This window comes from Erpetoichthys calabaricus, chromosome 9 (genome assembly GCF_900747795.2).
Source record: "Erpetoichthys calabaricus chromosome 9, fErpCal1.3, whole genome shotgun sequence".
In the NCBI taxonomy this organism is placed as follows: domain Eukaryota; kingdom Metazoa; phylum Chordata; class Cladistia; order Polypteriformes; family Polypteridae; genus Erpetoichthys; species Erpetoichthys calabaricus.
Genome location: NC_041402.2, coordinates 101904623 through 101927778, shown reverse-complemented (window position 1 = coordinate 101927778; position 23156 = coordinate 101904623). Strand labels below are relative to the sequence as shown.

The 23156-nt window shown below is 40.6% G+C and overlaps 1 protein-coding gene across 5 annotated transcripts in view; it reads left to right on the top strand.

The window, feature by feature from the left end:
* Positions 1-23156, top strand: part of LOC114657202 (killer cell lectin-like receptor subfamily B member 1B allele B) — a 509866-nt gene that overhangs the window by 122968 nt on the left and 363742 nt on the right. For 4 of the 5 annotated variants that reach the window (XM_051931740.1, XM_051931739.1, XM_051931742.1 and 1 more), the window contains 3 exons: positions 572-723; positions 1814-1929; positions 18428-18870. In XM_051931740.1, coding sequence (XP_051787700.1) covers positions 572-723; positions 1814-1929; positions 18428-18554 — 395 coding nt within the window. In that variant the 3' untranslated portion in view covers positions 18555-18870. Of the gene's footprint in view, positions 1-571; positions 724-1813; positions 1930-18427; positions 18871-23156 lie in introns of those variants that run through there. The other variant, XM_051931738.1, reaches the window with a different exon arrangement.

Below are 23156 nucleotides of genomic sequence, written 5' to 3'. Positions count from 1 at the left end.
AACTGTTATCTGTCTACATGTTTTGTCTGTAATTGAATCAGCTGTAAAAACAGAAAGTGCAGCCCAATGGTCACTATATATAGTATATGTCCACTGCTTTTACATATAGTGTATGCATTGAATAATGGTTTTATTAGAATATACTGGCTTGAAAATAGAAACTATTATATTCTGTTAAAAAAAACAGCATTTGGTAACATGGTGTAATACTTAACAGTTTTGTCACATATCTCCAGGAGTCTAGATTTAAATACTGCACCAGTTTGAGAAGGGTACATTTGTGCTCTATGTATCTTATTGATTATTATTGCCAGTATATTCTAATTTTCTTTATACATCTCAAAGATGTCCAATTTACGTTAACTGAGTACTCTTATCATGTCTGTGAATACTGTTTCCTGCAATGTACTGAGTGGAATGTCATCTTGGGTTAGTTTGATGTTACCAGGATAAGCTCCAGACCCCACAACCTTAAATAGACTACACTGATTTGATGATGGATAGGCAGTTCTGGAAGTAAATTGATGGATGATTGAAATGTTTATTCCTTTTACTTACATTTCTGTTACAGGCACAAATTGCACACTCTGTCCTGTTGAGTGGCTACAACATTTGAATAAATGTTATTACATTTCTAAGGAAAATAAAACTTGGCTTAACAGCACAAAATTCTGCAACTCATTTCTGGCTCACCTTGTTAAAATTGAGGACGACAATGAACTGGTAAGGCAGAGATACAATGTAGAGCATATGTGTTTAAAACTTTTAAACTATTTCTGATTGAGCAATCTTGTTGCGACCACTGGGTGCAATAGAGGGTTTCATGTACGTTAATAAACCACTCATATTTCTGAATTCATTTCACTTGAACAAACTGTTTTATATCAGTTAAAATAACATTTTGTATGCATGTCATTTTATAATTGAGTAAGCTGTAAACCATTATGGCAGACTGTAATATAATTTTCTAGAGTTATAATTCTATAGTAAGTGATGTCTCCAGAGTTAGCTTACACTGTGAATGAATTGATTGATCTTCTAAAAGGTGTCAGCTCTTGGTAGTGGGATTTCAACTTTCAGAATATCACTCTTAATGAGGACTTTATTCAGTAAGACTATCACCTGGATTAGCACTTGTAAAATGGAAACACCTCCTCAAATTGTTAAATCTAATTAGCCACAGTATATCAAGATAATTCCCTTAAGAAGACTGCATATCATATTTTTCATCAGTATAAATAGAGTCATATACAACAAATTGGTTAAGATTTTTTTCAGGTGTATGCAGTGAAATGTGGCTTCCAACTATTAGAATTGACTATTATACAAGTCAGTCAATCATCTTCCAACACGGTAAATCCTTAACAGGATTGTGGGGGATTCTGGAGCCCATCACAGCTAACATAAGGCATACACAAACCATGGACAGGGCGCCAGTCCATCAAAGGGCAAACACAAACACACACCCCAACCACATGCTATGGATTGTGGGAGGAAACTGGAGCACCTAGAGGAAACCCACACAAACATGGGGAGAACATGTAAACTCTACACTTGTACCAAATTGCTTAAATATTAATACTTTTATATAGCAGTACAGTTTTTGTCCTATTTTAGCATTTTAAAATGAAAATACAAAATTTTTGCAGAATGTATTACTTATGGAGAAATAAGTCTGTAAAAATCTAAATATTATTTAAAATTTTTTATTGGCCTAAGATTTATATTCATAATATAAGGGTTAATTAAAATTGTATAAACTGTACACCTTTGTTCAAATCAATTTATCCTGTCTGAATGAATGTGTCTGTAGGAGTTTCTCAGAAACAAAATGGTAGGTGCAGAATACACTTACTGGATTGGATTGTGGCAACAACATACTTATGACGTTTGGAGATGGTTTGATGGCACACCACTGGATACTCAGAAGTAAGAATTTTCTTCTGGTTCATATTTATTATGTTTTATGTTTATATAAACATTATATTTATTTACGAGGTAATTAGGTTAATAGGGTTAACTAAAACAATAGAATGATTAAGTTGGTAGCACTGTTATACAGCTCTTCAACCCCAGTTTAATCCTACAATGGGATGTCTTTTGTAGTAAATTTACATATTTTACTTATGCTTGTAAGCATTTCTGTTAAAGAATACTACATTTATCTCCCTCATGTCAAACATATAGTGTTTTGTAACACTGAATTGTCCTTACATTAGGAAATCAAGGTGTTCTGTTCTTTGCTGCAAGGACAGACTTGCTCTGTATGATGCAACATGGGAAAAATGAGTTTGGAAAATGGTTGGAAGTGTTCATGTATATTTAACTGAATATCTTAAATATTAGCTAGAATGTGAAGGTTGGATAAGGAAGACATTACAGTTATTACAGCTTATTGTGTGACAAAATTGTGTGTGAGGCCTCCGAAAGACCCATAAAACAGGCCAGGACCCTTTCTGACCAGCCTAGAAGAGGCTCATAATGACTAAGCCAATCTCCAACTACTACCTGTGGCGTAAACAGGCCCAAATTAGGAGTACTAGACATGACAAAAGGGTGTGAGAACTCCAAAATGCTCCATAAAATGCAGGTCAGGATCTTCTTCTCCAACTTGCTCCAGCAAAAGCCAGCAGGTGCTTTAGAAGTCTGAGTAAAGTTTGGTGAACCACTGCTGGGTCGACCAGGTTAAATTCTGGCCTGCTCCCTTGTTTGTTTTAGACGCCTCACTCACTTCAGCCTCAAGGAAGCAGCATTTTATAACAGCACCTCAATTGAGCTTACTCCAACTGCTAAATGCTTATTTAGTGACTAGCAGGCAACAAAAATGGGAAGCTGGGTTAAAAGTTCAAATAGACTTTAAGAGTTCCAAAATATACAAAAATGCATTTCTAGGGAGATAAACTACTACTGGCTGGCACGGTGGCACAGTGCTACTGCTGCTGCTTCGCACTAAGGAGACCCGGGTTCACTTCCCGGGTCCTCCCTGCGTGGAGTTTGCATGTTCTCCCCGTGTCTGCGTGGGTTTCCTCCCACAGTCCAAAGGCATGCAGGTTAGGTGGACTGGTGATTCTTAATTGTCCCTAGTGTGTGTGCTTGGTGTGTGTGTCCTGTGGTGGGCTGGTGCCCTGCCCAGGATTGGTTCCTGACTTGCACCCTGTGTTGGCTTGGATTGGCTCCAGCAGACCCCCGTGACCCTGTGTTAGGATATAGCGGGATGGAAAATGAATGACTGACTGACTGACTAAACTACTTCTGTTCTACTGAAATAATGACGTCAGCAGATTTGATCTGTGTGCAGCGAACTTTCTTTGTCTTACATTAGATAGATAGATAGATAGATAGATAGATAGATAGATACTTTATTAATCCCAAGGGGAAATTCACATACTCCAGCAGCAGCATACTGATAAAGAAAATATTAAATTAAAGAGTGACAACAATATAGGTATACACACAGACAATAACTTTGAATAATGTTAACGTTTACCCCCTCGGGTAAAGTGTGGGGGAGGAATGATCTCCTCAGTCTGTCAGTGGAGCAGAACAGTAACAGCAGTCTGTCGCTGAAGCTACTCCTCTGTCTGGAGATGATACTGTTTAGTGGATGCAGTGGATTCTCCATGATTGACAGGAGCCTGCTCAGCGCCCGTCGCTCTGCCACGGATGTCAAAGTGTCCAGCTCCATGCCTACAATAGAGCCTGCATTCCTCATCAGTTTGTCCAGGCGTGAGGCGTCCTTCTTCTTTATGCTGCCTCCCCAGCACACCACCGCGTAGAAGAGGGCGCTCGCCACAGCCGTCTGATAGAACATCTGCAGCATCTTATTGCAGATGTTGAAGGATGCCAGCCTTCTAAGGAAGTATAGTCGGCTCTGTCCTTTTTAACACAGAGCATCAGTATTGGCAGTCCAGTCCAATGTATCATCCAGCTGCACTCCCAGGTATTTATAGGTCTGCACCCTCTGCACACAGTCACCTCTGATGATCACGGGGTCCGTGAGGGGCCTGGGCCTCCTAAAATCCACCACCAGCTCCTTGGTTTTGCTGGTGTTCAGGTGTAGGTGGTTTGAGTCGCACCATTTAACAAAGTCCTTGATTAGGTTCCTATACTCCTCCTCCTGCCCACTCCTGATGCAGCCCACGATAGCAATGTCGTTAGCGAACTTTTGACATATGGGTCATACCTTTAGAACTTCCTGATTCATTTCCAAATTCAATTTTGATATTCCATGCAAAAAAACAAAAAAAAAATCGGAGTATGCATTTCTAAATTAGAGTTTAAAGCGCTACGGAGGAGAGGCTGGGTTTCTTAGATCAGTACTGAACAGTAAACGAATATCAATAAAATGTTCAATGCCGTCCAGCGCTTGGCTGTAAAACTGATAATGAAATCCACTATTACCCTATTCATTACTGCTTCACTGTGGGTAATTGTAACATCTACATTTATATCCCTACATGTAAGTGTACCAAAGTGGTGTTATAAATTTTTTTCTTAACCTAATTCAGAACTTGACTTTTAAATATTGTGGTAATAATCAAGCCTTGATACAATAAAAAGGCTTCCATATAATTGAGAATTGGCTGCTGATGCAAGAGAAAAGTTTGATGAAATGGTCTTTATAGGCAAGAGTCCACAACAGAACTGAATAGGTTAGGAAACATGGCAGATATATAGTTGAAAAATAGAAAAGAAGGGATCTTGGGACCAGAACTGGAAATTAGGTCATTGGGCTGTGACTTCTTAGGATGTGGACTCTTCTGCTGCTCTGGAGAACTCCTCTTTGCCTTCAGGAGTTCAGGTTTGACTGCTAACCTGGTCATTGTATGAAGTTTGCATCTCTCCCACATCACATGTTGTGGTGCCCAGCGGGCGTCCATGCCTGGCCGGGACGCCTAGGAGGAGTGGAGGAGGGCTTGTGCCTCCTCCAGGACACGAGGGGGCGTCCTCCCTGGTTGTATTGGGGGCCACGGGTACAGAACTTGGAAGCTCTACCCTGTAGGGGCCCGTGGCCACCGCCAGGGGGTGCCCTGATGCCTTGGGAACCCTGGACCCCAGTGCTTCCGCCACACCAGGAAGTGCTGGGGGGAAGAGAAGAGGGAACACCCGGAGTGCTTCCGGGTACACAGCCGACACTTCCGCCACACTGGGGAGAGTCGGTGGAAGATTGCCGGGGAGCACCTGGAGCACATCCGGGTGTAGATAAAAGGGGCCGCCTCCCTTCAGTCAGAGTCAAGAGTTGGGAGGAAGAAGGATGACGTCAGGAAGAGGACAAGGAGGCGGCCTGAAGAAGGCATTGTGTTGTGGCCAGGACTTTGGGGTCTTTGGGGCTTGTGAGCACGGTATGGACAATGTAAACATTAATGTAAATAAACGTGTGTTGGGTGACTTGAGCGTGTCTGCCTGTCTGTGTCCGAGCCAGTCTCCACAATGTATTTGGCTGTGTGTAACTTCAGGTATTGTTTTATTGCAGAATTAGGGGGCTCTGCCTCCTGCTCGCTTTGCTCGCCAACCCCTGTGCTGGCCCTACCCGCTAGCCACTTCACGGCTCTGCCACTTGCATAAGGGAAAGGGGATGTACAATTTAAACAGATTGTTATTTTCAAGGGAATTGTTTGCATATCCATAATAGACCTAACTATTTTACATTACAGCGAGTAATTAACCATAGTAAAAAAATAGTAAAATGTAATAAATTTAAAGAAAATTATGTTTCATTTTGCCTTAGAGGTATACGTTTTCATTCTGTTTGGCTTAGAAATTAACACATAAATACCTTTTAAACTTACATTTTTACTGTAAAACTTCAGTAAAAACAATATTTGGAATTAACTTTTTGTCAATATCGCTTTGAATTTTGATTCCGTGTTTAGAGTTACATCATGACAACGCAACGTATAAACTACCCGTGAGTGAATATCATTTCTTTCTCTCTAATAAATAATCCAACTTTTTTCGAATGTTTGTCCCTGTGATTTGTTAATTGTCATAGCAAAAGCTATTCTAACGGGAAACTGTAAACATTTTAATATGATTGGCTTATCAAGATCTCCTTTGGTGTCTAATGTTTTCTGGAGGAAGATGTACTACATTACCTGTTGTTGTCTATTACAATTTTACATGTCAGAATTGTTTGACCAATTTTGAATACTGTTAAGTTGTCAGAGGATAAAATGAAGAGACTCAGTGCCCAAAAGTTAAAGTTTAATCCATCAACTGGAAGCAACAACAGGAAACAATAGTCCTCTGAACCTTCTCGATTCCTTAACACTCTTTTTTATCCCTCTTCACTATTTCCACCTAGTGGCCAAAGTACAGAACATAACAAATACAACTAATCTTGTCCTATTGCATAACCCATCACTCATACATAAATTACGCAATAACATTACGATACATCCTTCTTTCAACAGTAATTCGGCAGGTGGAAGATCGGACAGTGTTAATGGTTGTAAATACTCTACGGGATATTGTAAGTTGATGTTTTCATCTTCCGCATAATCACCATCGTTTCAGCATAGTCTATTGATACGCATTTAATCAATTTGTTGTGCAATCGATCAACAATTTTCACGTAAATTTGTTTGACTTCATTGTTTCTTGGTGCTAGGATTGCCTGTGTACTCATTTCTTCTGTTAATACCCCTTCAGGATAAAATTCTTCATTAAGATTTGGACATAATAAGTCTTCTTTTATTGGGAACTTAAAGTGAGGAAAACGTAAAAATTTATACTGTAAGAGCCAAGAGGTGGATTTTTTCACACGAATGAGAGGTGAGAGGACCGTGGGCATATGGGCCTTTAATCATAAATGGTTGAGAGGAGGGCAGAACTTGATAAAATCACTTGGCAATAGTCTCATCTTGTGGGACTTGACCTGATAAGTAAACACGTTTTTATATTGCCAGTGCTTTGCAACCAAAATTATTAGTAAGAGTTCAATCCATCTGCGATAGCACCATCAAAGTATAATACCCCTTGAACTGAGAAAACAAGAGAGTACCTTAACAAAAGCAAAAACCCCAAAAAAATGAATGAGGATCATCAATGTGAGTAGTTGAATATACCTCCTGAAGTTTCAATCTGAACAAAATGTTTCTTGAATAGATAAAAAAATAGCACAACAAAACAATTTATAATATTAATTTTTAGTTTACTATCTCCAAGTAATCGCTGTATATTCAAATAGTACATGTTCAGAATATTAAAAGAGGAAGAAAATTTTTACAAACAGCAGATACTGTAGCTGACTGACTTATTTATTCACTCATCAACAAAAACATTATTTCTCATTTAATTAAAAAGATTAAATTTGGTAGAATGGTACATCCAAGTCAGTAGGTATCTGCAAAGGGAGTACATTTTGATGTACTGTATTTAGTTTTTCTAAATATTGATATATCAAAATCTCAAAAATGCCTTGACAGAATAGATTGAAACTTGGTAATTTTATAGAAAAAAATATATTCAAAATTTGTTTTTTTATTTGTCAGTTTTTCGTACTGTGGTGGCTTATGTGATATTGAAAGCTATGACACTGGTATTGTAAATACCATCAGAGTCACCAATGGTGGATAGATTCCAGTGGAGCCTCCAGACTAAGAACACACTAGAAAGAAGGATGTGGCAATCCACTTCTGAAACACAAGACACTGAAAACCCTATGAGCAATGGTGAGATAATGTCTGCTATAGTGCCAGAAACACCCTCAGGTTGGAAGGCACTCAAGGCACAACTTGGGAAGAACTGCCTTCTCAAAGTAGAGTCGACCATAATGATGGGAGTGGAGTAAAACCTGATACTTCAGGACCTTTATTTCCTGATGTGGCATGACTCAAAATGAAAGAAACAGCTGCAAACATGATGTAATAACTGGAACTCAGAATGTAAAAAAGCATACATTTGAGTAAACTGGAAGCTGTCAAACATGAAATTGAACACATAAAGATTGACATTCTAGGCATAAGTGAGCTGAGATGGACTGGTTTTGGGCATTTTGAATCCGATAATCATATGATCTTCTATGCCGGGAATGGGGAATTGAAGAGGAATGGTGTAGCATTTATCATCAAAAAGAACATCTCAAGATCAATCCTGAAGTACAAGGCAGTCGATGACAGGATTATATCCATACGTCTATAACATGACTAATAACAAATCTATTCACCAACCACTAAAGCCAAAGATGTGGAAATTGAAGATTTCTATCAAGTTCTCCAAATGGAAATTGATCAAACTTGCAGTCAGTATGTATTGATAATTACTGGTGATTGGAATGCAAAAGTTGGAGGCAAGGTAGAAGAATCAGTAGTTGGAAAGTATGGCCTTGGAGAAAGAAATGATGCCGGATATTACATGATAATTTGTTTGTTTTGCAAAATTCAGTTCATTGCAAACACCTTTTTTCAATAGCATAAACGGTGACTATACATGTGGATTTCACCAGGTGGGGGGCAGAAAAATCAGATTGATTACATCTGTGGAAAGAAACTATGGAGAACCTCAATATCAAAAGTCAGAACAAGGCCAGGTGCCTATTGTGAAATAGACCATCAATTTCTCATATGGAAGTTCAACTTAAAATTGAAGAAAATTAGAACAAATCCATGAGAGTCAAAGTATGATCTTGAGCATGTACCACCTGAATTCAGAGATCACCTTAAAAATAGATTTGATGCGTTGTGCACAAACAATAGTAGATCAGATAAGTTATGGAATGACATCAAGAAAGCAAAAAGTCGTTAAAAAGAAAGGAAACAAAGAAAAGAGCAAACTGGATGTCAGAGGAGATCTTAAAAATTCCTTTTGAATGCAGATAGGCTAAAGTGGAAGGAAGAAAATATAAAGTTAAAGACCTGTAAAGAAAATTTCAAAGTGAAGATAAAGTAAAGTATTACACGAAATGTGTAAAGATTTGGAGTATGAAGACCAGAAAGCAAGAACACACTCATCATTTCTCAAGTTGAAAGAATTCAAACCTCGAGTTGCAATAGTGAAGGATTCCATGGGTGAAATAATAAATGATGTAGAAGGCATCAAATGAAGATGGAAAGAATATACAGAGTCATTATACCAAAAAGAATTGGCTGAGGTTCACCCATTTCAGGAGATGGAATATGATCAGGAGCCGATGGTACTGAAAGACGAAGTTCAATCTACACTGAAAATTTTGCCAAAAAACAAGACTCCAGGAATCAATTGAATACCAACTGAAATGCACCAACAAACGGATGTAGTCCTGGAAGCATTTACTCATCTCTGCCAAGAAATCTGGAGAACAATTACTTTTCCAACCAACTGGAAGAGATCCATATTTAGTATGGACTACATCTTAAAGAAAACAAATATCCTCACAACTGGACCAGCAGTGAAAGACAGAGAGAAGACTGAGGTTGTCAAGGACTTCCTCTTACTTGGATCGACAGTTAAAGCCCATGGAAGTAGCAGTCAAGAAATCAGAGGGTGTATTGCATTGAGGAAATGTGCAGTGAAAGACCTCTCCAAAGTGTTTAAAAACAAAATGCACCTGTGAGGACTAAGGTGTGTCTGATCCAAGCAATGGTGTTTTCAGTCACTTCCTATGGTTGTGAAAGCTGGGCAATGAATAAAGAAGACCATTGAAGAATTGATTGCTTCGAGTTGTGGTACTGACAAAGAACATTGAATGTACCATGGACCGCCAGGAGTGCAAACAGGTCCAACTAGAATGTTCCTTAGAGATGAGGATAGTCTCATGTACTTTGGACATGTTGTCAGAAGGGATCATTCCCTAGAAAAGGGCATCATGCTTGGTAAAATGGAAGGACAATGAAAGAGAGGAAGACCCCCTATGGGATGGATTGATTTAGTGGTGGTATTGCAACAATGGTATCAAACTTGTAATAAATTGTAAGGAAGACATAGGGTTAGGTAGTTTTTCATTCTGTTGTACATAGGGTCAATATGAGTCGGAATTGACTCGATGGTGCTTAACAACAAAATGACAACAACAAATCTGTAGTGAGTGTGTATATTTATGCAGTGTGTCCTTTCTTGCTTCAGCAGTGCTTGTGGCATATGGGGCTTGCAGTTTTTGTAAATAAGTACTACAAACAGTAGTAGCACTGTACATGCTAATACTGTAATCAAACAGAGAAATGGGGCTGGCAGTGAGTGAAAAAGGGCAACTACCCTGCATAGGATGAAGAGATAAAGGTCACAAGCTGCAGAAAAAAATGTGGTTGGCAAGTGGCCTCTTTGGTTGCATGCAGCACTCACTATTTTGTCGGCTTCTTCTTACTCCTCACAATATGATATAAGATACATTAAAATACAAATTTAAGCTAGATTGAATTTTTGAGTGCTCTTATATACATAGACTTCAAAGAATGGTGGTCAGGGAGGGCAGCCTTGTGGCAAAATACACAAAATACTGCAGAGAACTTGGGTATCCCATTCAAATTCAGACCACAATGTGCCACTATATTCCTGTTTGGAAAGGAAAAACAGAAAACTGTTGGTACAGCACATCACTTTTACAGGATCTGCTACAGGGTGAAATGTTATCTATACCCCAAATTCCCATTTTTCCTACTAACTACCTGTTTGAATTCAAATGAGTACAGTTTCCTCTAAATTTGTTATATGTAGTGACCATTAACAAAAGCCAAATCACTAGGAAAAACAAGAATTGATCTATAACAGGAATGTTGTACTCATATGCAATTGTATGCAGCATGTTCAAGCACTGTTGTGCAGTAAGAAGACCATTGTTCATGTCCCAGGTCATTCCTGTGTGGAGTCAGCATATTCTTCACATGTCTGCAAGGGTCCCCTCCAAGTTCTCTGGTTTCCTCCCACAATTTAAAGACATGTAGGTTGGATTATTGGCACTAAATTGGCCATTGTGTGTTTGTATGTTCCCCCTGTGATGGACTGGTGCCCTGTCCAGGGATTGTTCTAGCCTTGCACTCTGTGCTTGCTGGGTTGGGCTCTTGCAATCCTGCTCAGTATTACCTGGGTTTAGAAAATGTTACAGTATGTTCAAAAGTAAGGAGCTCCACTGAACTATAAAATCATGTAATACATTAAAATAAAGACTAACAAAAAAGTTCAGTGCAATGCCAAGTTTGTACTGTATATCAAATGCAATTTTAATTATTCACAAAATATTTAACATTGTAAATATCTGTCGATAATGTGTTAGGAAAATAATTTGATTATAACGGAATTGTCTACTATAGTATAAAACTTCAACTTTATTGTCATATGTACTCCGTACAATGAAAATCTTATTCTGTGATTCCTCCAACAATAGACAAGAATACACAACAATAAACTAAAAACACTCAAGTGAAAAAGAAATGCAAAAATAGTTAGTTACAAAATGTGAATGTGAATCCCGAGATGCAACATTTGTGCTTAGACAGCTTATTGAAAGAGGCTGAGTGGGCAGGGGGCTCGATCTTAGCACATTTGAAATGAAGTAGCATTTATCATTGAATCCATATACAGTAGATGTTTTTAGCTCTGACTATTCTGACTTTCTGTTAGTAGTATTTTTTATGTCATGAATTAGTCATTGTGAAAGGAGTATTAAGGAATTACCTAAAAGGAGATGCTATTTCAGAAGAAAACTATAAAAGGGGAAAAAAGTCATTGATTTGTTATTCTCCATCTTCCCCATGACAGTTGAGTGGTGCCATAGGAATTGTATCTGCCACATAACTTCAGAATGATTAGCGTTTAAGTTGTATCAACAAAATTCAGGCAAAATTTCATGGACTTTGACTTGGCTGTTGAGTGATCTTCATTTTTACTTGTCCCTATTAAAACCACCCTTCCCGATAAAATTTTCAAAACTCCACATAGCATGGATTTTAAGTCGGTCACACATGATTTCATTAAGATCTACCATTTTGAAATTATATGTAGTTTTTGATTTGCCCCTGTTACATGATAAAATTATTGAAACACAATATCTATATATATAATTCTCTAAGCCGCAGCCAGAGCGGCACGACACCCATGAAAGCACGCAGGAAGGAGCCACGCCCACCAACTCTAAGACCATTGGATACGACGAAAACTCGCAGAGCTACGGCCACCAACTCAGACGCAACGGCTCGGAAAACACGCCGTCATTTCTATTTGTCTGTGCTACAGTCCGCATGCAGCTCTGAGCCACATTGACTTTTTGGCAACATTGCAAACTGTTTTACACGCTATATACAGCAATTCCCATCCGCGACAAACATGCGTCTTCTTAGATGGTCCTGCAGGAACACGGAAAACGTTTCCCGCCCACCAAAGCAGGACCATGTAAGAAGAGGCATGTTTGTCGCGGATGTGAATTGCTGAATGCAGCGTCTAAAACAGTTTGCGAGGGGTATCCCATGGGATCCTTAAAACAATCCTTTAAAACTGAGGTTAAAACACAATGAAGGAAGCAGTCTTTAAAAACCAATAAGCCCTGTGCCTCTGTTTCATTAGCATCTCACCTGCTTCACCGAGGCAGGCCATACAACAGTCGAGACGCTCTCTCAGCAGCTGACCTTCTCTGTGCCTGACTCCACTATAGGCTGCAACAAAATTATGAAAGTACGGGCGCATTTTTTCACACAAGCTGTGTGTGTGGGTGGGTTGGTGTTAGTTAGTTAATTAGTTCCTCGAAGGATTTCAACATTTAATATGCACAAGTGGTAACACTGCAAAAGCAGCCCAAACCAGAAAAGACGGCTGGCAAAAAGTGGCCGACAAATTAAAAACGTGTGCATTGTACTTACTGAAAGCAGCGTTACAGCGTTACGGATTTTGCAAATGTTCATATTTTTCCCTCTGCTTAAAAAACATTTAAAAAGCAGTGTGATTATTCGGCGTATACTACGCCACGGCTTGGTATGCAGTGTTTAAAACAGTTTGTTTGTCGCGGATAATTTGCCTTTTACTATTACACAAAGACAATTTCCTGTTAATACTTTGTTACATGGCTCCTTCCTGCGTGCTTTCATGGGTGTCGTGCCGCTCTGGCGGCGGCTTAGAGAATTATACATATAGGTAGACAAGCTGTAACACTACAAAAGCAGCCCAAACCAGAAAAGACGGCTGGCAAAAAGTGGCCGACAAATTAAACGCGTGTGCATTGTACTTACTGAAAGCAGCGTTACGGATTTTGCAAATGTTCATCATATATAATCCACCAAGTCGTCCGACCATGTGATACAAACAACAGAGCACCGCCCAAGAACTTGAACCGCTAGAGAGACACGCCCATCAACTCTAAGAGCACCAACTCTTACACCTGCCCGCCTGACTGTTACCAGCGTTCACCGCAATGTGCTGGAGTGTAAAACCATCACAACTATCAGACGCTGCCTATATCTAAGAAGATATATAGATACTCATTATTCACCGGCACGCGTCCACCCACGCTCTCAAGGCATTCACAGTGCCTGCTCATGTGCTCGAACACAACAACTCGCCACACACAAATCCTGCTTTATTTGACTCAACACGGGAAACCTCACCCTGCCCAGACACGGAGAGGATTGACAGATTGATAGCTCTTTCTCGATTCTGTGCGTGGTGTTGCATGGCCGTACTTAGTTGGTGGAGCGATTAGTCTGGTTAATTCCGATAACGAATGAGACACCCTCCTGCTTAATAGTTACGCGATCGCCAAGCGGTTGGTGTCCAACTTCTTAGAGGGACAAGTGGCTTTCAGCCACGTGAGATTGACCATTAACAGGTATGTGATGTCCGGTACTGCACGCGTGCTACACTGAATGGATCAACGTGTGTCTATCCGGCGCCGACAGGCGTGGGTAAGCCGTTGAACCCCATTCGTAATGGGTACCGGGGCTTGCAATTGTTCCCCACGAACGAGGAATACCCACTGTGTGTGGGTCATACGCTCCCTCTGAATACGTCCCTGCCCTGTGTACGCTCCCCACCCCCCTCCTACTACCATGGTCGGGTGATTTGGTGGATTATATATAGAAAACCAGCCGGAACCGCAAAGAACAATGAAACGACAACGTGGCTCAGAGGTGCACAGACGACAGCGACTCAGGTGAGGATTTGGGGGTAGCAAGTCTTTGATAGGCTGCAACAAAATGATGAAAAAACCGGCGCATTTTTTTCACACAAGCTGGGTGGGTGGGTGTTAGTTAATTAGTTACTCGAAGGATTTCAAGATTTAATATGCACAAGCAGTAACACTGCAAAAGCAGCCCAAACCTGAAAAGACGGCTGGCAAAAAGTGGCCGACAAATTAAACGCGTGTGTGTTGTACTTACTGAACGCAGCGTTACGGATTTTGCAAATGTTCACTTTTTTCATTCAAAGCACTATCCACACAGGAAGGAACCGGGAAGTGAACCCAAAATCTTCCACAGTTTCCTTACTGTAAAGCAGCAACACTTCCACTGCGCTACAAGGCAGAGAATGCAGTTAAAGAATGCACCGGACTCAATTTTATTTTCACTTCTGTTTGGACAACTGTGTCATTCAGGACGTGTTCACCCATCAATACATAATTATGCGGCGTATGCTACGCCGCGGGTTGGCTAGTACAAAATATTTCAATGACAACCTACATACAAAATTTTGCGAAAATCAGTCCAGCCATTTTTGCATGATTGGTGAATTCGAAAATGGATAAACAGACAGGATACAATCTGAAAGCTACGTTGAGGTCCTTAGATTGCGAGATACATAACAATAAACAAAGCCAAATAACATCAAAAGATGCCCTCTGGATGCACAGTAGTCCCAATTGTATTTATATACATGTATTGTAGATATCATAAAAAGCCATTATCCTGAATAGTAAAATTATTTATGCATGGTTTTAAAGACATTTAATCAATTGCAAATTTTGTAATTCTGACATTTTACAACATCTTATTAAAAATCCAGTTGTTCATTTTTTGGACCCTATTTCTTCCATTAGCAGGTCAGAACTTATTCCGGAAGCATCATGTACAAAAAAAAAAAAAAAAAAAGCTTGACCAGTAAGGGGTGCCAATCCATCACACAGCACACTCACACCAACACTGACAATGACAACAAAGTGTTTCTATGTCAATGTCAACTTTATTTATATAGCACATTTAAAACAACATAGGAATGCTGTGGCCAAAGTGCTTTACAATAATAGAATTAAAGAAAACAATTAACATGAATAACAAATAGAAATACAATAAATGAACATAAATAAAATAATAAATAGAAGTAATGTTACATAATCACAATGAGGAAACCATCAGTATTAAGTGATGCAAGTGAGTAGAAATGAGTTTTTAATGTTGTTTTAAAACAGTTCAATTGTAGACGACTCCTTTATGTGATGAGGTAAAGAGTTCCACAGGCGAGGAGCAGCAGCTGCAAAAGCCCTGTCCTCCTTGGTTTTACACTTGGTACGAGGGACAACAAGAGACAACTGACCAGAAGATCTAAGCACTCTGGATGGCTGGTGTAAAACACACAATTCGGATAAATAGGCAGGAGCAAGCCCATGTAAAGATTTAAAAACTAGCAACAAGATTTTAAAATCAATTCGAAAACTGACAGGCAGCCAGTGCAAAGAAGCTAATATTGGAGAAACAGTCATACTTTCTTGCCCCAACCAGAAAGTGAGCGTCAGTATTCTGGACCAACTGTAACCAGTGTATCAGGGATTTGCTAATCCCAGAATACAGCGAGTTGCAGTAATCAAGGCGAGAAAAGATAAAAGCATGAGTAGCTTTCTCAAGATCCCTAGAAGATAAAAAAGGCTTGATCTTACCTAATAGACGAAGCTGGAAAAAGCAACTCTTGACTACAGAATTAACTTATTTCTCAAAAGAGAGGTTACTGTCAAAGATAACACCTAGATTGCGGACTTGAGGTTTGCAAAAGACAGAGAAAGAGCCAAGAAGTCCAAGACCAATTTGGGCTTTAGCTGATGGACCCACTATAAATTCTAGTAAATCTTAGATTTATTCTAGTATATCTATCATCAGCCTCTGCACATCTTTGAAATGTGCAAGGAAACTAGTATACACTGCGGAAATCCATCAACTAACTGGTTAATCAGATTATTTGAATTGTAGAATAATCAGCACTAAACATTGTAACGGCCGACCCCTTACCCAGCCGGCAGCTACACCTCCAAGACCTGTGGCCTGGATAAATTACTGAGATTGAATCTTAATATCAAGCCATACCTCTAACAAATAAACTTTTCCCCACAATCAACAGTGTAAACATAAGCGCAAAAGAAAAGCAGATATGTAAAAATAAGTGAATATATTAAAATAGAACACAATAAAACACTATTGCACATACACCATGTAGAATATATATATCCCTCCACCAGAGCAATACCGTGACAACGCTATATTATATCTATATATATATCCATCCATCCATCCATCCATCCATTTTCCAACCTGCTGAATCCGAACACAGGAGCCAATCCCAGCCAACACAGGGCACAAGGCAGGAACCAATCCCGGGCAGGGTACCAACCCACTGCAGGACACACACAAACACACCCACACACCAAGCACACACTAGGGCCAATTTAGAATCGCCAATCCACCTAACCTTGGATTGTGGAAGGAAACAGAGTGCCCGGAGGAAACCCATGTAGACACGGGGAGAACATGCAAACTCCACGCAGGGAGGACGTGGGAAGCGAACCCGGGCCCCCAGGTCTCCCAACTGCGAGGCAGCAGCGCTACCCACTGCGCCACCGTGACGCCCTCTATATATAGTAGAAAAGGCGCTATATAGGCGCCTGACCCGGCACGGAAGGACACAGAGGCACGTATAAAGTACAAGGACTTTTATTTTTCTTCACCCATGGGCGTACGTCTTCCCCGTGACCCACAGGCAATACGCAGTCCCAAAAGCACAATCCCAATCACAGCAACAACACACTCTTCTCTCCCACCACTCCTCCGCAAGCTTTGTCTCCTTCCTCCTAACTCTGGCTCTCTCTCTGGTGGTGGCTGGCCCTTTTTATAACCCACCCGGAAGCATTCCAGAGGCTCGACCACCTGGTTCTAATTGCACTTCCAGGTGGGGCTAAAGATTCGACCAGCCGGGCTGCAAACTCCATGCAGCTCCCCCTAGCGGCCAGCCAAATCCCCAACCAGGCCGTGGAGAACTCCATCTCCCCTGGAGCCATGCGCTAGGCTGGGGGATCACTGTCCATCAGGGAGGCTGCCACCAAGCATCCCGGGGGAGGTATTGAGCTGTCCATGGTGGCTCACCCGGAACAGGTGCAGCAGGGGCGTCCCTGCCGGGCATGGGACCCGGCTGTCCTTCACAATATACACACACACACACAACAAACCCTCCCTTGCCCCTGTAATATAAACAACAACAAATAACAACAATGAATGAAACACGGAAAATGGCAATGATATTGAACTTGAGTCAGAGTGTACAACTGTCCTGAATGTGGATGACTGGTCAACTGATAAGAGATGCGTTTGTATTTCCCGGATTAAATGGAGCAACCTCACCGTGAATCCTCGGCGCGTGGTGGATGATGTAATCTGACCCCGGGGTCTCTGGTGATGAGAGAATTGAAGTCAATCCGGCAGAATGAAAACAAACTGGTACAAAAGCGCGATGTGGAAAAACAGCAGGTAAGTTGATTCGTGGTGGTGAAAAATGGTCTCCGTCTTTCTCCTCTCTCTTCCTCCTCATTTCCTCCTGATTGCTTAAATAGTACTGCCGGATGTAATTGATCATTAACAGGTGTTTTCCAATTTGGGGGTGCGGTCTCTTTCCATCATCTGTCCCCCTTGTAAGTTACAGGGACGACATTTACTGACGCACACAAACAGCAAACGGGTAGATGGAAAAAAAACGCACTCAGTACAAACATTGAACAACACTATTTCTATGTAGCCCCGCTACAACATTATGCTTCTGTACTGCCTTGTACTTTATTGTTTTATCCCTATTTATTATGTCTCTTGAAGAGGAATAAGATAAAATAGTGCCTTTATAATCCACTAAAACATTCAGATCTGAAAATTTGATCAAAGAAATACTAATTTTACCAAAACCAAATAATGAATTATACTATACATACCATCTGTTTGTGTGAAAACATACAGGATTTTGTATTAAATTAAGCATTATACTAGGTCTAAGAGAAACTAGTGGAGTACTGCCGTCTTTTCTTCAATTCTCTACTCTGCTCTTGCGGTGTAAGCACACTTGGGTGTACTTGAGGTATGTTTTACAGTACATGGTACATGTGAAAATATTACTTGCCTGCCATTCTGAACGTGCTGGGATTCCATAGCATATAAATTATATAAGTACACTTTATTTTGATATGAAGTACATATGACTTACATATTTTATGATTACAGTATTTACCTCTGTATTTTAATATTCAGCATTGCCAAATAAAACCTTTTTCCTTTTTTCTCTTTTTCAGTTCTACATTTAAAAATATTCCTAACTTAGGCAATAGACATGCTGTCATAACAAAGATACGCATTGATACAGGAATGCCAGCCAATAAACGAATGTGGATCTGCGAGAGAGATGCTGTGCCTGTGTAGCTGTTTCTAACAGAAAATACAAAAGTAATTCAGGATTCAAGTTGGATTACTAAAAATCAATTGCGTCTTTGTAAAAGAATAACCAGAGTATTTCAGTTTAACATTGTAATTGATTTGATTTGTACTTTCTTTTGTAATTTTATTGTATAGAGCTATTTTCATAGTTGACTGACTCTTGTGTGAAAATGTTATGTCCAGATAATCTGTTAAGTAAACTAGTTTTTAGAGAAAATAAAAATCCTTTTGCTTTTTACAAAAATACTTCAATTTTTATATTCTTCCAGGAAGCATGTACATTAGATTTATTATGTCTGGAGCCACACACGTAGATACATTTTTAAAATAGTAGATCTTTTTTTTTTTAATTAAAATGACTGTAGTTACTATAGGATTGGCTCCAGCAGACCCCCGTGACCCTGTGTTCGGATTCAGCGGGTTGGAAAATGGATGGATGGATAGTTACTATAATAGTATGACATCACAAATAGCAGAAAATAATGTGGGCAGGAACTTAAACTTCTATATAAAATTATTCAAATATAGTTTGCCTTCTACATGGGTGCAACAACCTTTAACTTTTCTTTAAAAAATAACCGTACACATCTATATGATTTATTCAGATCTCACATTTACAAAATTAAGAATATCATAAATCTTATAAAGTGTTTTTATTCACTGCTGTTTTTGACAATTTAAGAATAAGTTCTGTATCTTTCAAGTCAAAGTTATTTCTTTTTCATGGTATATATTAGTTTGCCACGTGAAAATGCATTCTGAAATGAAACATTTTTTTATAAAATTTAAAAATTAAATATCCCTATCTTCCATCCATCCATTTTCCAACCTGCTGAATCCGAACACAGGGGTCTGCTGGAGCCAATCCCAGCCAACACAGGGCAGGAACCAATCCCAGGACACACACAAACTAAGGCCAATTTAGAATCACCAATCCACCATGTCTTTGGAAGGAAACCGGAGTGCCCAGAGGAAACCCACAGAGACACGTGGAGAACATACAAACTCCACGCAGGGAGGACCCGGGAAGCGAACCCAGATCTCCTAACTGCGAGGCAGCAGCACTACCACTGCACTACCGTGCCACCTATCCCTATCTTGCATTTTTTTAAAAGAATGAATTGATGTTGGGGTCTCATTGTGAAGACATTTTGAAGTAGCAAAGGTTTCGATGTAAGAAAACATGACTTTCACATTTCTGAGGCATCTTTGTACCAACAAAGCACTAGAAAAAAATAATTTCATCATAGATTCCTGGTAGTTTTTTCTTGAGATAAGGATATGTTTCTTGCTTGCATCATGGGATGCACAAATAGGAGCAGGGTGTTGAAAAAAGCATATAAGTACAAATAGCAATAAATTTGAAATGAACTGATTACACTGCATTGTATTCTTAATAAAAGCTAGCTCATGGACAGCCATGCCACCTGCACCTTCCACTTTCTGACAAATCAATAAAAAAATACTCAGAAATTGAAAAAGGCAGAGTGTGTGACAGAGCGAATTGAAGCACACCATTTTAATAGTGATTAATTAATTAATTCTGGATTCCATGTCAACCCCAAAACTGCTTTTGGACCCCTTCCTGTAGTGCCGAAAGATTACATCAAATAATAAAATTAAAGTATGCAAAAAAATGACCCAAAGAAATGGTACAGAGAAACAAAATATAATAAATCAACTATATACACATCACACAAATTTTAACAAATATGTTCCAATTCTGAAACTGCCCACACTCTTTTCCAACACATACAGTATACAAATAACACAAAAAATCATGAACCCAAAATATCCCACAATGTTCACTCATACCTCACAAAGGCCCTCTCTATTGACATTTATCCAATCCGCCCATCTTAAGCCTTACACTGTATTCTATATATTCTCAGACTGAGACAGGGCTCATATTGTTAATAACGCAATAGAGTGACAAAAGAATAAATTTATGTGGCAGTGCTACATAATTCCCCAACCCCAGCCTCTCTCAGAGGGGGTCCAAAGTAGGGCTTAAGGTTGACCACATTTGCTGTATCTGTTTTTATATCTTTTTCCCTACCCTTTTTTATGTAGTAATTTTTTGGCCTGATTTGCTTTAAAATTAAAGCTGGTCCTGTCAACTTTGGCACAAGCTTGGAGAAATACCTTTCAGTTGCATCAAAGAGATGGTGAGCCCTAACCTAAACCAGATCATCCACCGAGTAGTGAGATTTACTATAGAGGGCATTGTAGTATCTGGCATGTCTGGCTGTTACCCTTACCTATCTCTTCTGAACATTCCATCCAGTGTGGTGAGTGTATGGTATTGGGGAGTGTCTGGTAAGGGAGCTGTTGTTATTACATGATCATGTGGCCCTTTAACTTTCGCCCAAACGCTACCAAGGTAGGTTTTGCGTAAGTAGTCTCATGCCTCACCGTATTGGTGGCAAAGCGCAGCTCCGGGATCCACTTGTCCCAGTCTTGATGGGGGTCACCTACATAGGAGGCCAGCATAGTCTTTAAGGTCTGGTTCACTCTCTCTGTCAGATTAGTCTGTGGATGATAGGATGGTGTCAGTTTCTGCTTTATACCCCAGGCAATACACAGCTTTCCATTAGTTTACTGGTGAACTGTGGACTTCTATCAGATCCTATATACTTTGGCACCCCAGAGCGGGTAAATATTTCCTTTTTCAGGGTGGTGCAGATCTTCTGGGCTTTGGCTTCTGTTAGGGCGAACAGAACCACCCACTTTGAAAAATAATCTACAACGACCGTCAAGACTGTCTTCTTGGTGGAAGTAGAAAGTAAGGGTCTCATTAGGTCAATTCCCAACATCTTTCCTGGTTCGAACACCACAGTTGACTTTAACTCTCCAGTTGGTTTTCCAGGTGGAGTTTTCATCATCTGGCATGTATGACATCTCTTCACATGGTTCCACACGTTCCTTCTGCACAGAAGGCCACTATTCCACTTCCGATACTTTTAACAGTGTTTTCAGCCTACCAAGGTGTCTTACCAAAAGGACTATTATGAAAATATTAGAGGAACACAGGGACCACAAGCTGGAGTTTAGACCCCCAAATTTTGCTTGCACAGATCGATATAGTGAACCCTGCAGTTAAATGCGGCCAGGCCCTTGTTTACTAGAGTCCTCCCTACACTTTTGGCACACCTAACACACATTTTGTGCTTTAGCTCAGGTGCAAATTAGTCCACAGCCTTTGGGTCATAGCAATACATATCACACCAGTTGACTCAAGGGATCCTTGACAACGTGTTGGGGATCATGTTGCCACATCCTTTTCAGTAGAACACCTTGAAGGTGAAACTCTGGAGATGCAGTACCCATCTAGTCAATTGGGAGGATGTCTTGGGCTGATTGAATATCCAGGTCAGGGCACTGTGATCAGTGTAGATTTCAAACTCAAACCCTTCCAAAAAATTGCACCATTTTTCCACCTCCCACAACCCCGCCAAACATTTTTTCTCAGAGGTGGAATAGTTTACCTCGCCCTCATGCAGACTTCGTGATGCAAAAGGAATCACTCTCTCCAGTCCATCATTCTTCTGAGACAGAGCAGCACCAAGGCATCAGTCTGGACTTGAAGGGCATCATATGGTCTGGTTGAGGCAGGATGGGTGGAGATTGAAGAGCCACCTTAATTTGGTTGACCACATCCTGACATTCAGTTGACCATTTCCAGGGCACATCTTTTTTCTTTAGATGGTTAAGAGGGGCAGCTAGGTGTGGAATGAACTTGTGATACAACCTCATTAATCCAAGGAACCATTTCAGACTCTTGAGGTAGGCATAGGCATAGTTCTGGGGTAGTTCTTTATAGCACTGGTGTTTTCTGGGTCCACTTCAACTCCTTTGCTGACACTATGTGGCCCAAGAAACGGATGTGAGGTTAAGCAAGGCAATATTTATTTATATTTAGTGTAAGCTGAGCCTCCCCTCCTCGAACAGTCACCTTATCGTGGTGGAGGGGTTTGCGTGTCCCAATGATCCTAGGAGCTCTGTTGTCCGGGGCTTTATGCCCCTGGTAGGGCCACCCATGGCAAACTGGTCCTAGGTGAGGGATGAGACAAAGTGCGGATCAACAGACCTTCTATGATGAACAAAAAATTTGGACGGCGTTTTCCCTCGCCCGGACGCAGGTCACCGGGACCCCCCTCTGGAGCCAGGCCTGGAGGTGGGGCCCGATGGTGAGCACCTGGTGGCCAGGCTTGCACCCATGGGGCTCGGCCGGGCACAGCCCGAAGAGGCAACGTGGGTCCCCCTTCCCATGGGCTCACCACCTATGGGAGGGGCCAAGGAGGTTGGGTGCAGTGTGAGTTGGGTGGTGGCCGAAGGCGGGGACCTTGGCGGTCTGATCCTCGGATACAGAAGCTGGCTCTTGGGACATGGAATGTCACCTCTCTGAAGGGGAAGGAGCCTAAGCTAGTGCGTGAAGTTGAGAAGTTCCGGCTAGATATAGTCGGGCTCACCTCGATGCACAGCTTGGACTCTGGAACCAATCTCCTTGAAAGGGGCTGGACTCTCTACCACTCTGGAGTTGCCCCCGGTGAAAGGCTCCAAGCGGGTGTGGGCATACTTATTGCC